Source organism: Staurois parvus, unplaced genomic scaffold (genome assembly GCF_062004578.1).
Source record: "Staurois parvus isolate SC_StPar_1 unplaced genomic scaffold, SC_StPar_1.0 ptg000154l, whole genome shotgun sequence".
Taxonomy (NCBI): Eukaryota; Metazoa; Chordata; class Amphibia; order Anura; family Ranidae; genus Staurois; species Staurois parvus.
In genome coordinates this window covers 4,120,653-4,138,374 of record NW_028317950.1, presented here as the reverse complement: position 1 = coordinate 4,138,374, position 17,722 = coordinate 4,120,653, and the positions used below count along the sequence as shown (strand labels likewise).

The following is a 17,722-nucleotide window of genomic DNA, read 5'->3' as shown; positions in this document are numbered from 1 at the left end:
CTAGGGTGACAGTATGTTTAAAAAAAAAATATTAAATAAACTTTTTTGAAAAATTTAAATTTTGGGCTATAAAATTTGTTTTTTGTTTTTTTTTTACTAAAAAGATGAATAAATGTTTGCAAAGATTTATGAAGAAAGATTATTTGCAAAATGTTATAAGAAAAACACTTTTTTTTTCAAAAAAAATAAAAGTCCCAGTGGTGAATAATTACCACCAAAATATAGTTTTATCTGTCTCAAACAAATGCTAAAAAACTCATTGGGGTACAGTGTTGCATGACCGTGCAATTGTCATTCAAAGTGTGATAGCACTGAAAACTAAAAATTGGCCTGGAGTGGAAGAGGGTGAAAGTATCCGGACTTGAAGTGGTTAATGGGACGTGTCGGACTGCAGGAGAGCCAAGTGTTTGAGAGCTGCGGTCTGACTCTCCTATGTGCTGGTAGCACAGGGTTTTTAATCCTTGCTGCAACACGAAGTTGTTCCTTTTGGTTCTTCACACCAGAATTACCAAGAAGTATAGTCATTCTGGAACAGAAGGACTTCCCAAAACAGTTGGCACAAGCTTGGAAGCCTACGATTGTCTAAAATATCTTTGTATGTTGTAGCATTAGCAGTACCCTTCGCTGGAAAATCCTGAACCCAATTGTTGGGAGCATTATCCACAAATATTTGGCTATATAGTGTATATATCTACCCCAGCTTACCTGAAAAACAAGTGAAGCTAATGTTCAAATAAAAGTACCAACTCAACCAAAATATTGAACTTCACCCCTTCTATACACCGATAGGACTTTTCTTTCAAGGTTGAGCTGAAATGTTTTCTTAGATTCAGAACAGAGCGGATTAGGTGACCCAGGCAGCTTTGATTATCTGCTACCTTCAGGTAGACAGCTGAAACATATTTAATCCACTCACTCTGGAGTCTGACTTACCTAATCCCCCATATTTTCTGATTGACATTTTAATACATTGAATGTTGCTGGAATAGCACACTGATTCATGACATCTCTCTTGCAGCGTCACGGGTGGCGAGCTCTTCGATCGGATCATTGAGCGAGGATATTACACAGAGAAGGATGCCAGTCAGCTCATCCGACAGGTCCTGGACGCTGTGCAATATTTGCACAATATGGGAATTGTACACCGTGATCTCAAGGTATTGTGGACTTGAATGAAGCTTAAAAACTGTAGGATACCAATTATATATGGCTTTATTAATGTTTGCAAAGCATAAGGAACTTTTTAAAGGAAACTGTACTGATGAATTATGGATGCTGCCAGTGCATTTATTTCCCATTGCCTCCTACTGTCTTTCACTCTTCACCAGTATGCCTTGCCTTCATTGTATATGGAAATATGGAAGTATTTGGTGGCCCTCTATGACTAAGCCCCTGTTGGGCTGAAATGGAGGAGATGGAGCAAGGTCAGGCAGGCAGTTAAGTTTTTTTGTCTTGTGGTGTATGTATCCAAGTGATAAACCTTATTAATAAGCATTGAATAGAAAAGTGAAGGTGGGGATTTAGTTTTTTGGTACTCGAGGAAGCATTGGCCTAATCAAGTCAGCACCCGATATCATTGAGTGAACTGGTAGCCCTCCTCGAATGGTATCCTTTGCATACATTTGGTTGCCTTTAGATACAGTCGCATAATAAAAGGAAGCAATGATTCTAATTTTGAGTATCTCTTACAATGCAGTGGTTTCTGCTGTATATAAGGGAAATTAGTGTCAGAAATGTCTGAAGGCTTTCATCATCATTCCCTATCTGTTGGGAGACCACCCCATGAGTGGGTCTTGAGCCTTCTCTCTTCTGTGGAATAGAATGAAAGATACAAGGACAAGTCGGTAGCTTTGGGTTATTTTCTGAAGAGCAACATTGGGTCACTTTCTGAAGAGCAGCAAACTCCTTGGGGCACAGATCACCTGTCCTCTTCAATCCATGGCAGTCTGAGATCTGCCTACTGAACTCTGGGCTCTCCCTTCCACGCAAGTCACTGAGTGAGCTTCAACCAAGGACTTCACTGTGGCTTAGCACTAATATTGCTCTAGCCCCCATGATACCATACACAGGGACCCAGATTTCCAAAATGCCTAGGGAGGCACCAGTGGGTGTGGAGAACCTCACTCCATCGGGCACATCAGGCAACAACCAGCCTGGTGGAGCCAGGCTAACTAGGGTTACTACAGAGCCTTTACTGGTGCCTGTCCTCGTTCCGCCATATACAATTCTCCTAAGCAAATAAATGATTTCTTATTTAGGAAGATGAATTCTTTTTTTGTATAATCAAACTTACACAAATTGAACATCGGATGTAGCTGTTTTTCATACTGCTACACTTATCTTCCAAAGTAGCACAAGTCTAAATGGAGAGATTCAAAATTCTCACAGTTCAAAAAGGCATCACATAACTCCCAAAGAAGGAGCAAATGTTCTTCCCTCCTATCAGCACAAGGGAACAGTCTCAACATTCCCCTGAAGTATAGCCCACAGACCTGTTCTACAATCTCTCCCATGATGGATTTATAAGTGCATCCTGAGCAAGTGGAGTTCCTCTTAAGCAGGCCATACATGGGTCGAATTCCTAACGATTTTTCGATCAAAAATCTAAAACATTGTTTGTTCAGTAATCTGATGGTGCCACCAATGATTTCGAAATTGGTTGTTTTTTTTATAAATTTTCCAGCATGCCCAATAAACGAAATAAGGAGGAACCACAAAAATCGTCCAGTGCCATTGCTCCACTAACAGAGCAAAAATCAGCTGATTATTCTTAGGTCCGATTTTTCGAACCAAAAATCGTTCGGAAATTGACCCATGTATGGCCGGCCTTACAAAAGTAAACCAATAAGTTGCCACACTTCAGTCCTTAAATACCACAAAAAGACAATGTCTGATGTGTGGCACTGGATCAATAGAGGTGAGGGTTGGTTTTAATGAACATACAATGGCATGCATCTTCCTTCAAGGGAGCTGATCCACAATGAAGGAACAGTGTGGTTCTGGTCCTAGGTTGCTATCTCTCTGATTGCAACAAAGAGTGCTCAGCAGATGATAAACTCTGGGGTAGGTATTGAGGAGCACTCAGTACAAAAATTCACTTAGAGGTCTTTTTAAAAGGTATATTGGTAAAGTGCAGTGGTCTCCAAACTGTGGTTCTTTGCTTGTCTGTATCTGGCCCTTGGGGCACTATTTATTACTCCCACTGACACCACCAATGGGGCATAATTCCTAACACTGACACCAAAGATGGGGCATTGTGTATTTTTACTGATGCCAGGACAATTTCTACCCCCACTGGCCACAATCCGGCCCTTCTAAACTCTTAAGGACAGTAAACTGGCCCTTTGTTTAGTAAGTTTGAAGACCCATGGTAAAGAGCGTCAACAAATACAGCCAACATGTTTCAGTGGAAAGATCTCCCCTTCCTCAGGGCTGTCGAATCTTAACGATGCTTTGACCAGCCAGGAGTTCATAGTGCTGGCATGATTTGACAGCCCTGAAACGTATTGGATGTGTTTTGATACAAACAATTTCAAAAATACCTCTAAATGATATGAGCTTTTGTACTAGGCGCTCCTCAATACCCATAGACATTAGGCAGGAGCACCGGTTAAAGGACCATACACTGTACCAAAAGATCCCTTGTTCCTGAGTAGGTATTTATGGTTTATGCTCACACCTTTTTGTCTTTAATTTCAGTGTCTGCCCTTGCAATAGGAAGTTCTGGTTCACTTCCTTGAGTACTTCTATTTATTCTTTCACTCCAAGGATTCCTCCACGCTGTTTCCCAACATCTTGCATCAGAAGCTTCACATGTGCCACATGTAGTATATATCTTTATTTTTTTTCAGCTTATACTTTATGCTTACAGCCAGAGAACCTCCTCTATGCAACTCCTTTTGAAGACTCCAAAATCATGATCAGTGACTTTGGCCTCTCCAAGATTGAAGATGGTGGAATGATGGCCACAGCTTGTGGGACTCCAGGCTATGTGGGTAAGAGCTTCAGGACTTGTTACCATATAGTTCTACCTACAGAAATGAAAGAAGAGTTTGCAAGGCTTGTAAATTATCTTTAGTACAAAACCGTATTGCATATACATCAAGAATTGAACAAATTTGAACGATTGTGCTATGTAATGTTACAGTTTCTAATATATTTCTTAAGATCGTTAGCTCCAACTGGTGGCCATAATGCGGTATTTACCTGAAATACCTCAGCCAGTTAAATACTGCATTATGGCCACTATATGGAGTTCACAATCAAATGAAATATAGCTTTATAGTAATAAAAAAATTATGATATGGTCTTCGTAAAGGATGATAGGAGTTATCAATTAAAATGAATTGCTTGATTTCCCAACAGCTGAAATTGCTGTTTATTGTGTCTGCAGCCCCTGAACTCCTGGAGCAGAAGCCATATGGGAAAGCTGTCGATGTATGGGCCTTAGGCGTCATCTCATACATTCTGTAGGTATTGCCCAGTACTGATTCATATGATTTAGGGACATTTTTGAGTAAGCATTGGGTATTACCCAAATAAACCAAAAAACTTTTAATGAAAAAGATCTATTAAACAAAAATTCAAAATAAAAAATTCCTAGGGCCACTCAGTTAAAACCATTTAAATTCTGTCATAAGAACACAATAAACGTTTGAATTGTTTTAAATAGGCAGTCCTAGTAATTCATTTTTAAATTTTCATGTAATTTATTTGAGCAACATCCTATACTTTACTCAAAAAAGTCCCCTATATCATACTTATTTTTGATTTTATGATATATTTTGTTACAATTACAACGCAAATTCTAGGCAAACATAACATTTTTTACAGAACTGAAGCTTATGTCAGTAACCGTGTCATATTTCAGAAACCAGCAATAGTTGGTAGGTGGTATTTAGGCAATATATAGACTGCAGGCATATTCAAGTAGAAGTTGAAGTTTAAAGAACTATCGTTATATATATTTTTTCAGTCTCCTGTGGGAGGAAGTACATGCCATACTTGTCCCATGTTGCCAGGTGCTTTCTAACCCTAGCACTGAGGTCCGATTTGCTCGCTCCCTTCTGATCCAACAACAGCTAGGAAGGAGACGACCACTTCATAATGGTCATCTAGGCTCTGAAGACTTTCTTGAGAAAAGTAACAGCAAGAGGAATGCAGAGGCTGGCACATTCCCCCTTATTCTCGATATTCTTCTTGCCACTGCTTGTCTCGGGAAAGTGCTCAGAGCTGAGACAAGCTGTCATTTTGAAGTGTCTCTCCTTTCTGGCTGTTGTCGGTTTGACTGCAGTAGGAGGAGGGGAGGCAGGTCAGACCTCATAGCTAGGTGTAGCAGTACCCCCTAGAGTCGCTACATGATTTAGGCCCCCCTATAGTCTTGCACAGCCAGGCAACACACACTTCCACATAAGCTTGCATCCAGAGTCAGAAATCAGTCCTTGAGCTTTTTTTTTTTTTATTTAGGGAATTTGATTTGGGATAGAGTTAAGGGGGTACAGGATGCCCGAGGAAACAGATAAACAGAGGACAACTTTCTGGAACTATTTACAATCCTACTCTGCAGCACAGTCTTTGCTGGAGAACTAGCCAGCATCTCCCATTGTACCACCCCAGACTCTAGGTGAACTTCTTTTCAATCAGCAATCTGGAGGTGTCACTGAACAGGGGATCCAGTGCCTGTCACGTTAAGAGATGAACAGTCACTGGCAGGTGGCTAATCTGGTTTCCCACCAGAGGGCTCCTTCCCCTATTCGCCCAGGAGGTGCAGGTGTACTCACTCAGATCCTCTGCTGTACCGCTGGTGGGTTGGTGGCTGCTACCAGGCCTATCATCTGGGCTGCTCCTTCCCTGCCATACAGGTGGTCCTCTCTCAGGGGGCTGGAGAGCTTTCCTCCTTTCCTGCCATACAGGTGGTCCTCTCTCAGGGGGCTGGAGAGCTTTCCTCCTTTCCTGCCATACAGGTGGTCCTCTCTCAGGGGGCTGGAGAGCTTTCCTCCTTTCCTTCCATACAGGTGGTCCTCTCTCAGGGGGCTGGAGAGCTTTCCTCCTTTCCTGCCATACAGGTGGTCCTCTCTCAGGGGGCTGGAGAGCTTTCCATCTCCAGGCCTGCAAGTAGGCCCCCATCCCACTGGGCATCCTCACAGCCTCCTTCCTTCAGCCTCACATCTTTTTCTCTCTTCCACCTGAACTCTCTTGTAAATGAGCAGGCTCCAGCACTTTTAAGGGTGTCCAGCCACTTGCCAAACCTGCTGGGCAAAGGTCCTTCAAGAGTGCAGCCAGCCACTCCTCAGATCCACCCACTGCCTCTAGAGCCTTCCTCCAAAGCCCTAGAGCAGGGGGGAATTCCAGAGTGGCCGGCCTGCAGAGCCTCTTAGCTCCTGACCATGATTTGACCTTCTAGCTATTACACCCAGACTGCTACTCAGCCTTCCTTACTACCAATTAAACACTAACTCCCCCTGGTTAAACTAGGAGGGTGCTACATAGGGTTAGGAAGTACTTCCAACATGGGACAAAATACTACATGTACTTTGTTCCACGGGGGACAAAACAGCAAAAATATAAATAATAATAGTTCTTCTTTAAGTAAGCCTTTTACTTTGTAGGAAAGATGAAGGAAATGTCAGAGCTCTGGAGTTGCTCATGCCTTACAATTATTATTTATCCAGACAGCCAGAACAGCCAATAAACACGAGGCACCCAATATGCAAATATTGACTTTCAGCTCTGAAGCCCAAACACTGCTATGGTCTCCACCCATCCCACCTCTCCTGCCGTGTCTGCTTTGGTAGGCAGTACTGTTGCCTATTCAAGTCAATGGGGCTGTGTCACAACTGCCCTGCAACCACGTGAAATGACCAAGGTAGCCTTGTGGTGCTACAGGCTTTCAAGAGTTAAAACAGGTGTCCATGAAAAGACATGATGCCTCTGAACTGTCAAATATGGTGGATAGTTTTTTTGGAGGAACATTGACAGCCGCCACAAGTCCTAATAGCGTGGAGCAAGGTAAGCTGAGATGCCCACGCACTGCTGGTAGTGGGTACAGAGTGAGCTAAGCTGCTGAATCATTCCTGATGAGGCATGGTGAACTGAGTTGCTATCGTAAGGACTTGAAAAACATCAGTGCTTCAGATGGGAACTTTAAAAGACGAATGGCTCCACAGTTCCTTTTAGCTACAGAGTTCAGTAAGGGCTTGTTTTAAAGCACATTTACTGCTTAAGAATATATAAATACTTGAACATCTATAGTCTGACCACAGGTCGCAGGTTAATTTAAAGTGACTTGTAACTAAATTGATGAACAGATGTTTCTCAAGTTGTTACTATTTTATAGACTCTGTGGATATCCGCCTTTCTATGATGAAAACGACTCGGAGCTTTTCAATCAAATCATAAAAGCAGAGTATGAATTTGATTCACCATACTGGGACGACATATCTGAATCAGGTACAGTGTGTAACCAAGCCTATCTGTTCCTATTTTTGGCTGGACTTTCATAGGTTTTGTACAGTAATAGAGGTGGGGCACATCTCAGTGGATGCTATTCAATAGAATATGGAGTGTGGTTTGGTAAATGGGACAGGGGGGACGGGAAGGCTTAAGGACCAAGATCACTCACAAAGTGAAAACATGTTGTAGGGGACATTATGGTCATTCTTCACCATATGTACCTACTACAACACCCATAATAGTGAACAGCAACAAAAAAAGCATGAAGTATGAATAAATTAACAAACTAAACCAGCTAAAGGCAGTCAAATTAAACACCTTATTTGAGCTTGGTTTGTCTGGAATCCAGATGTTGCTGCCATTGCTGGGCCAATGAACTGTAGGAGGAATAAACTAACGCCCTAGACCAGGGTTTCTCAGCAGGGTTCCATGGAACCCAAGAGTTCCTCCAGAGGTTGCTAGGGGTTCCTTGAGCAATTAGCCATTTCTGCCTCTCAGGTAAGTTCCCACTGACACCATTGATCTTTTTAGCTATCTGTAAGGCTGTAATTCTTCCCAATGACCACTAGTGAAAAGAACATTCTTCCTGTTGACCATCACACTAATGTTTCATGAGTTGTAGATATAGTAATGTTTAGAAAGGGTTCCCTGAGACCAGAAAGTTATTTCATGTGTTCCTCTGTTCTGAAAAGGTTGAGAAAGGCTTCCTCTAGACAGAGGCAATCAAAGACTTTATGGTTAATTATTGCATGGGTATGGACATACTGTACATATATATCTGCCATGTATCCAGCTGGTCTCGATGTCTCTTCCTAGAAAAGATCCTACTATCATCTTACATGACTTGCTCTGTATGACTTTACTGGATTCTCCTTTCATCACATCTCACCAATACTTTTTATGCCAGACGGTTTAAATTCACTTAATGCTTGTAAAGGGAAAAGATTTCTCTATGCTTCTAGAGCCACAAAAAAAACCCTTCTAATAAAAACAGCAAAAAAGACATTTACTGGATAAAAAAAATGAAATAATAGGATCCCCGGGGAATAGAGGTGTCCTAGCTCATAACTGTCAGCCATTAGAGACACATTGGGAGAAGGTACACTGTAAACTGGTCTGTAGAGAACTAGATACCTCTACTGATACAATGCTACTGATAACTTAAATTGCAGCAAAAATGTTTAACTTTTGAAGTCCTTTTGTGTTTTTTCTGTCTATCTTTTGTGGTTTTGTGTTATTTTGATTGAAATGAAAGCCAGTGAGGCTTGAGGACAATAGGGACCTTGTGGCTTGATTGAGCTGCCTACCCAAGTCATTGAAAAGTCGTTAGTCATTGAAAACTGAATATTCAGATTCTTACAAAGTTCAGCCATGACTTGTTCTCTATTAGTGGTGGCATAGTGGGTGGTTCTTAATGCCAAGCCACCCGCTAGCATCCCCCAAAACTGTGACCGAGCTGTCACCGAAGGCTCACGATCACATACTTACAATTGGTAGCTGGTAGGATGGGCTCCAGATGACATCAGCATAGTGCTGACAATTACAGAAAAATTGGGAGACCCTCCTATCAAACCAAACAATAGTGTTCAGCATGGACTGACATGACAACTTCCAGCTGTCAATTGTTGCTAAGGAAGTAGCAGGTGCTGGCACCGTCACATCCTCCATACCATTACCAACCACTGATGTCACCTCACCTGGCCCTTTCATTTACATTACCAGGAATCTCTGGTTGCTTAAGCAAAGGGGCAAGGATAGGGGGTGGCATCATTACCTAAATATAACCACATGGCCATATTTGGGAAATGATGTTTACCACTTTCCCCATCCTTTCCTTATATTTCTACCCAGGAAGCTGACATTTGCTGAGTGGCATCGTCGGGTTTTTTTTCTTTCGACGGGCATAGCACATCGTGATTGATGTGGATGCGCATCATGGGATTTTTTTTTTCCCCCTTTCCTGGCCTGCCAGCCTGCATGCTTGAATAGGGGTCTGATATGGAATTAAATAAAGGGGGGACCCCATGTTTTTTTCTTGATTTTTGTATTGGGTTCCCCCATAAAAATCCACTTTTTCATGCATGGGGCCCCCCTCAAAAAAACATTGGTCCTAAAGGTACTGGAATAATTTTGAAGAACCCCATGCCATTTGTTTTGTGGGAATTCCCCATTAACATTTATGAGACCCTCATCTAGGACAAGGGCTTGGTATAGATGAATGGAGTTCCCGTCCGATTGCTAACAAAATGACAGCTCCCTGATGATTTGTTCTGTTTGTAAGCAATTTAAACATACACTTCTCTTTGTAAATAGCAGCCCTTAAGTACCCCCATCAGGTCACATTTTAGGAAATTCCTTTTGGATAAAGAATCAGTATGTTAATGGATAGAAAACTGGCTAAAAGATGGTATTCAGAGAGTAGTGGTTAATGATCCATACTCTGATTGGTCTAGGGTTGTCAGTACCCCAAGGTTCAGTGTTGGGACCCTTACTTTTTAATATATTTATAAACGATATAGGGTCTGAGATTAAAAATCCCATTTCAGTCTCTGCAGATGACACCAAGCTGTACAGTGGAATGTCTCCAATTTACAAGCCAACCTCAGTGCTCTGTGTAATTGGGCAACTATGTGGCAAATGAGGTTTAATTTTGATAAATGTAAGGTTATGTACTTGGGGGCTAAGAATATGCATGCATCATACATACTAGGGGGGTACAACTGGGGTAATCAATGGTGAAGGATCTGGGAGTTCTGGTAGATCACATGCTTAATAATGGCATGCAATGCCAAGCTGCGGGTTCTAAAGCGAGCAAAATCCTCTCTTGTATTAAGAGGTATAGACTCCAGAAGGAGAGATATCATATTACCCCGGTACAAATCATTAGTAAGACCTCATCTGGAATATGCAGTTCAGTTTTGGGCACCAATTCACAAAAAGAACATTGGGGAACTGGAGAAAGTACAGAGAAGGTCAACCAAACTGATAAGAGGCATGGAGGAGATCAGCTATGAGGAAAGATTAGAGGGACTGAATTTATTCTCTCTTGAGAAGAGGAGATTAAGGGGGGATATGATCAACATGTATAATACATAAGGGGGGGGGGATATAATCTCCATGTATAATACATAAGGGGGGGATATGATCTCCATGTATAATACATAAGGGGGGGATATGATCTCCATGTATAATACATAAGGGGGATATGATCACCCTGCATAATACATAAGGGGGGGATATGATCTCCATGTATAATACATAAGGGGGGGGATATGATCTCCATGTATAATACATAAGGGGGATATGATCACCCTGCATTATACATAAGGGGGGGATATGATCTCCATGTATAATACATAAGGGGGGATATGATCTCCATGTATAATACATAAGGGGGGGGATATGATCTCCATGTATAATACATCAGTGGTTCATATAGTGAACTCAGTGTAGAGTTATTCACACTGAGGTCATCACAGAGGACAAGGGGGCACTCATTATGTCTGGAGGAAAATAAATTTAATCTCCAAATACAGAAAGGTTTCTTCACAGTGAGAGCTGTGAAAATGTGGAATAGACTCCCTCAAGAGTTGGTTCTGGCCAGCTCAGTGGATTGCTGTAGGAAAGTCCTGGATTCTTTCTTAGATACACAGAATATAACTGGATACTAACATTTATATATTATTTTTTTTTATAGTTGAACTGGATGGACTTTTCTGCCAGACTAACTATGTAACTATAAAATAGGTCTCATAAGTACCAAGCCATGGACATTGATTTAACCTTTTTACTGCCACCAACATACAGTAAATACTATGGTGGTGGCTTTGGGGGATTTTACACACACTGAAGCTGCTGGGAATGTGTGTAAACCTGACAGGCCGACTTGGCTTTCACATGAAAGTTATACATCACACACCCTAGTAAGAGCGGGCCCTTCTCCCGTGTGGGCTCCCGCCATGTTTCCTGGGCTCCACGCACCTATTGGCGGACTCGGAAGTAGCATGCCACCAGGTACAGAGGAGGATGATCAGTAAGCATCCGTTCGCTGATCTACCCTTCTTGTTACTGACACAGAAGGGACATTTAAAACACCACCTCTAGGTCCTGGTATCCAGCCAGTATGTGGAAGAAGCTAATGGAGTGTGATCTGCACTCTTAGTTTCATTGGAGGGCAGGTAAGACATCAGGGGTCTTTGAGATTATATTGTAGATTTATATTTGGGGTTTTCTTTAAAGAGAACCTGTCACCAAAAAAGTGCATCGCATAGGGGACTTGTACTCTATGCAAAGCAGAAAAAAATAACAAAAAAAATGCAAAATATTGAAGTTATACCCAAGCATTTAAAATCTCCTCCCAAATATGTTTGAGCCCCCAAATCCATGCAACATGAATGTATATGCACTCGTCAGGGGCACCTACGTATAAAACGTTGATTGTGATAAACGCGTTACATTTGGTCATGCACACTGGAGTAAGATCAGTAAATCCAGGCTCTCTATTCTCAGTTAACTCTGAACAGATGGCCTGTAGAGGCTTTTAAAACATCTATGGAAAATATAGGGTACCTAACTTTGTCGCCATTTCACGGGCAATTTTGAGGCTTGACATGTTGGGTATCTATTTACTCAGCACAACCTCAGCTTTTATACTGCACCAAAATGTTTTTTTACTGAAATGTTACTGAAATGATAAAAAAAAAATTGGAACTACCACCATTTTATTCCCTAGGGCAAACTGGTAGCCCTCCAGCTGTTGCCAAACTACAAGTCCCATGAGGCATCGCAAGATTGACAGTTACAAGCATGACTCCCAAAAGGTAGAGGCGTGATGGGAATTGTAGTTTCGCAACAGCTGGAGGGCTGCCAGTTTGACACAACTGCCCTAGAGTGTTTGCTTTCAGGAAATATATAATATTTGGGGAGTTTATGTAATCTTCAGGCCTAAAATGATTTTTAACCACTTGCCAACCGCACTATAGCCAAATGACAGTTACAGCGCGGTTGTCCAGTTCTGGGAGGGTGTCCTATGATGCCCTCCCGGCGGTACCATGAGGGCATGCTCCTGGCGATCTCCATGATCGCTGTGTCCCACGGACACAGCTGATCACGTGATGTGGTAAAAGGTCAATCACAGCGGCCTTTTACCACGTGATCAGCTGTGTCCAATGACACAGCAGATCACTGGTAAATACAGTTGCCAGTTATCAGCTGCACTTTCCTCACGCTATCACAGCATGAGGAAAGTACTGCTGATAACCGGCAATTGTTAGGACGGAACAGTGCCTGATGAGCAGTGCCACCAACAAGTGCCCAGCAGTGCCCCCCACCTTGCTGCCCATTGGTGCCGCCCATCAGTGCCTTCTATCAGTGCCCATCATTGTTGCATATCAGTGCCGCCTTTCAATGCCACCTATCAGTGCTGCCTCATCAACGCACATCCGTGAAGGAGAAAAATTACATGTTTGTAAAATTTTATAATAGAAAAAAGAAACCCCTTTTTTTAAAATTTTTTTTGCTCTTTTTTTTGTTTATAGCGTAAAAAAATGAAACACCCAGCGGCGAGTAAATACCACCAAAAAAAGCTCTGTTTTGTGTGGAAAAAAAAGATATAATGTCTTATGGGTTCAGTGTTGCATGACTGCGCAATTTTCATTCCAAGTGTGACAGCGCTGAAAGCTGAAAATTGGACAGGAAGGGGGTATAAGTGCCCGGTAGGAAAGGGGTTAAACATGTATGCAAAAATTCAAAAGAATAATTAAAGCACCTGTGCAAGGTGAAGGATATCCTGAAAACATTACCAATTGAGGAGTGCTTGAGGTTGGGAACCACTGTCATAGAACAGTGTGGTACCAGCATACCAGAAATGGCAGATTAGAATTTCCGATGGCCCTGGACTTCCTATGACACCAGACCCAAGTTTCTCTGTTACGATTGGACTTCTATTGTCAGTAATAAATTGTAGGGAGCTATAGAACTTCGGTCCTAAATACATTTTTTTTTTTAATCCATCTAACCAGCTAAAGACTTTATCCGACACCTGCTGGAGAGGGAGCCGGAGAAGAGGCTGACCTGTGAGCAAGCCCTGCAGCATCCATGGTAAGACCACCATGCTGACCACTCATCTTCCATTCCAATGAGAGAAACATATACGGGTGTATTTATATACAGGCATCACTTTGGCCAATGCAACACGTAGGTGTGAACAACTCCAACTGAAGACAATGTTCTTCCCCTTGCTATTGCGTTGCGGTTGCATTGGCCGAGGCTGTCCAATATGAGCACAAACCAAAGCAATCTATTCAACTAGTATCAAATCATATACTTCATAGGTGATGGTAGAAATATATAAAGGAGATTGTACAATCAATCGTACAGTTTATGGCTATATATGGGCAGCCTGGGATCACCAGCCAGCCATTTGTAAAGTAATCAGTCTTTATTGTCTATTGTCTCAAAACCATGCAAACAAAATACCTTCCATCAGCAAAGGAAATGAAAAACAGTCCATGTTTCTGGTATGATGAAACTAACACATTGGCTCACCGCCAGTATGAAAGTTCCACACCAGGGTTTAGAGTTCCCATCTGCTTTTGGATGCCAAAAATGCACACAGGAGTTCAGCGAACAATGTCTCAGAGACCAGGCGGTCCAGAGTCGCTTGCAGCTGTGAACCGCCGCACAGGTGCTGACTCCTCCTGTTCCTTTTCAGACCCCAGCTGTCCACCACCAGTTGTCCTGTACAGGGCTCTGGCCAGAAGGGGGGGGGGGGGTTGGGTGTGGGGCCCAGGCAGCTGGGTGAATCGGATGTGGGGGGCCCAGGCAGCTGGGTGAATCGGATGTGGGGGGCCCAGGCAGATGGGTGAATCGAATGTGGGCAGGGAGGGTGATTGGCACGGTGGGTGTGCAATTACTGGAACTGATCCCCTCTATGGCTCTCTCTGCAGCAACTGTAAGCTGGCTTTTTCTCCTCTCCCTCCAATGAGCCTCTGAATTCTGGGCCCCAAATGAGGACTTGCCAATCTAAGGAAAACACTGTAAATCAGAGTCAACAAATGCACTCAACCGCAAATGACCCTTCAGGAGGTGGGAAAGGGTGCTCTGGCTTAGGTGCCTCCATACTGCAGTCGCGATCCAATGATAGAATGGAGCTGGATGCTCGGTGTCGTCCATAGAAGCAAATCTTTATTGGCTACATACTGTAATGAAGTACAGCACATAACATGCCAACGCGCTTCGGCTAGGAAACGTTATTCATACTGTAGATGTGCTGTAAGGCGAAACGCGTTAGCCTGCTATATTATGGAGCTAATAAAGATTCACTTTTATGGATGATACTGAGTAGTTGGCTCCATTCTATCTTTGAATCAGCACTATAAATCAGTCCTCTCCTACCAGACTACCTCTAAACTACTCACTACCCTGCATGGGTGAGAACCCCAGAGCAGGGGTGGACTGACAACTCATGGGGCCCCCGGGCAATAGGGGATCATGGGGCCCCTGTGTCGTTGCCCAAACTCAAAAAAGCCTATGAAAAAGGTACCAGGGGCATCTCATGGGGCCCCCTAATGACCTCGGGCAGTGCCCGAGTTTTCAAATGGTCAGTCCGCCCCTGCCCCGGAGTACTAAAAATGTGTTCCTATTGTCCCCCTTAAAGGGACTACAACCCAAATAGTAAGAAATATATATCCTGCCTAAAGCAGGCCATACATGGGTCGAATTCTGACTGATTTGTCGATCGTAAATCGAAAACATTGTTTGTTCTGTAATCCGATGGTGCCACCAATGATTTCTAAAATCGGTTGTTTTTCATGAATTTTCCAGCATACCCGATAAACGAAATGGGGAGGAACCACAAAAATCATCCGGTGCCATTGCCCCACTAACAGAGCGAAAATCGGCCGATTATTCTTGAGTCCGATTTTTCTAAATCAAAAATTGACCCATGTATGGCCGGCCTAAGACCCCCTCCTTGGTCTCCTGAACAATGGCCAGCCTTAAATCTGAACTCCAGATGATATAAAATACACAGATGAATGCAGCTCGGCACTCATTGATTCATCATCTTCTTGCAATTCCGTATACCGCAGTATTTAGACTGGGAGAGGGAGTGGTAAGACCGGGAGCCATTCAGGTGTTTTGCATGCAACTGTGTTTACCAGTGATTTTGAAAACAGGACATGAGAGCAGAGTGAGCAGAAAGTTGACCTCCCCAGTCTGCTGCTGCTTTTCCAATATCCATTTATAAGGCGGAGGCTGGAGTGGGGAAAGCAATGTATTCCTTCGCTATAAGTGGTGTGAACCACTTGGCTGCACTGTGTGGCGGAGCTGTGTAAATCTCAGGACTGGATGGACAGCAATACAAATCCTTTGGCAGGTAAAACAAGTCCCATATATGTAGTTTTATCTGTGTATTTAGATCTTTTCCAGCAGCCAAGTTTTAATGCATAGTAAAATATCTTTGGTGGTTGAGGCCCCTGCAGGCAGGACAATGTGTACAAGCAATGCGTTCGCAATTTCTCAGACCTTCCTTTTCCAATTCCAATCTGTTTTTATTTTTTTTTTTCCCTCCAGCTTGTACTTTAGTTTCTTTAAACCACCAACAGAAAAAATATGTCTTCATTCCTCCTAATAAACCGGCATCCCATGGCCCCGCAGTGCTTGGCAGAGCTCCCAGCCTGTCCCCACTGCATTCTGGGAGCATTTCAGGAGTCCCGATAATTGAGTGCAGTTTTTCTTATGTGATGAATAAACGACAAAACATTTAATAGAGTAAATGATACTTGTGTACCCATTCTGTGTGATGGATGCCGCAGTGTTGGTGCTCCCAGCAAAGGCAATCTCTTTGGTTAGATAGAAAAATGACCCGATTGGGGCTCCGCGGTTCCCGAAGGAGAGGCGGGAGTCAGATCCTCCAAATGAAAGGAAGAAATACGGAGTTGGAGCTGATCTCCGGGCACACATCTAAATACACAGATGAAATAAAGATAAGGGGAGGTTTTACCTGCCAAAGGATTTGTATTGCTGTCCATCCAGCCCTGAGATTTACACAGCTCTGCCACACAGCACAGCTTTGTCTAACTTCAAAGGAGACCTGACTTTTCTCTACTGCAGGTAAGTAATAGAACAAAGTCCTGTCCCTGCCCCAGCCTGTGAATGGACAGTGAAGGAGAAGCAGCAGAATGATGGGCTCATCTCTCTAACATACTAAATACATTGTATGACTTATTAATGAATACAGATCTACAGTAATATCTGTCATCCATATCTGTCTGGTGGTAAGATTTACAGTACACCTGTCACCTGTGCAATTCAAACCTACAACATTATCTATCTATCTATTCATCCATCCATCCATCCATCCATCGTGTCTATTTATCCATATCTATCCATCCATCCACCGTGCCTATTTATCTATATCTATCCATCCATCCATCGTGTCTATTTATCTATATCTATCCATCCATCCACTGTGCCTATTTATCCATATCTATCCATCCATCCACCGTGCCTATTTATCCATATCTATCCATCCATCCATCCACCGTGCCTATTTATCCATATCTATCCATCCATCCACCGTGCCTATTTATCCATATCTATCCATCCATCCATCCATCCATCGTGTCTATTTATCCATATCTATCCATCCATCCATCGTGTCTATTTATCCATATCTATCCATCCATCCACCGTGCCTATTTGTCCATATCTATCTATCCACCCACCGTGCCTATTTATCCATATCTATCCATCCATCCACCCACCGTGCCTATTTATCCATATCTATCCATCCATCCACCCACCGTGCCTATTTATCCATATCTATCCATCCACCCACCATGCCTATTTATCCATATCTATCCATCCATCCACCATGCCTATTTATCCATATCTATCCATCCAACCATCCACCGTGCCTATTTATCCATATCTATCCATCCACCGTGCCTATTTATCCATATCTATCCATCCAACCATCCACCGTGCCTATTTAGCCATATCTATCCATCCACCGTGCCTATTTATCCATATCTATCCATCCACCGTGCCTATTTATCCATATCTATCCATCCATCCACCGTGCCTATTTATCCATATCTATCCATCCATCCATCGTGCCTATTTATCCATATCTATCATCCATCCATCCATCGTGCCTATTTATCCATATCTATCCATCCATCCACCGTGCCTATTTATCCATATCTATCCATCCATCCATCCATCGTGCCTATTTATCCATATCTATCCATCCATCGTGTCTGTT

At 42.8% G+C, this 17,722-nt stretch overlaps 1 protein-coding gene across 1 annotated transcript in view; it reads left to right on the top strand.

Moving 5' to 3' along the window:
* The window catches only part of PNCK (pregnancy up-regulated nonubiquitous CaM kinase), a 166,626-nt gene that overhangs the window by 136,175 nt on the left and 12,729 nt on the right, over nt 1–17,722 (top strand). The window contains exons 5-9 of the mRNA XM_089674941.1: nt 1,019–1,157; nt 3,872–3,995; nt 4,394–4,469; nt 7,337–7,449; nt 13,473–13,551. Coding sequence (XP_089531067.1) covers nt 1,019–1,157; nt 3,872–3,995; nt 4,394–4,469; nt 7,337–7,449; nt 13,473–13,551 — 531 coding nt within the window. The remainder of the gene's footprint in view (nt 1–1,018; nt 1,158–3,871; nt 3,996–4,393; nt 4,470–7,336; nt 7,450–13,472; nt 13,552–17,722) is intronic.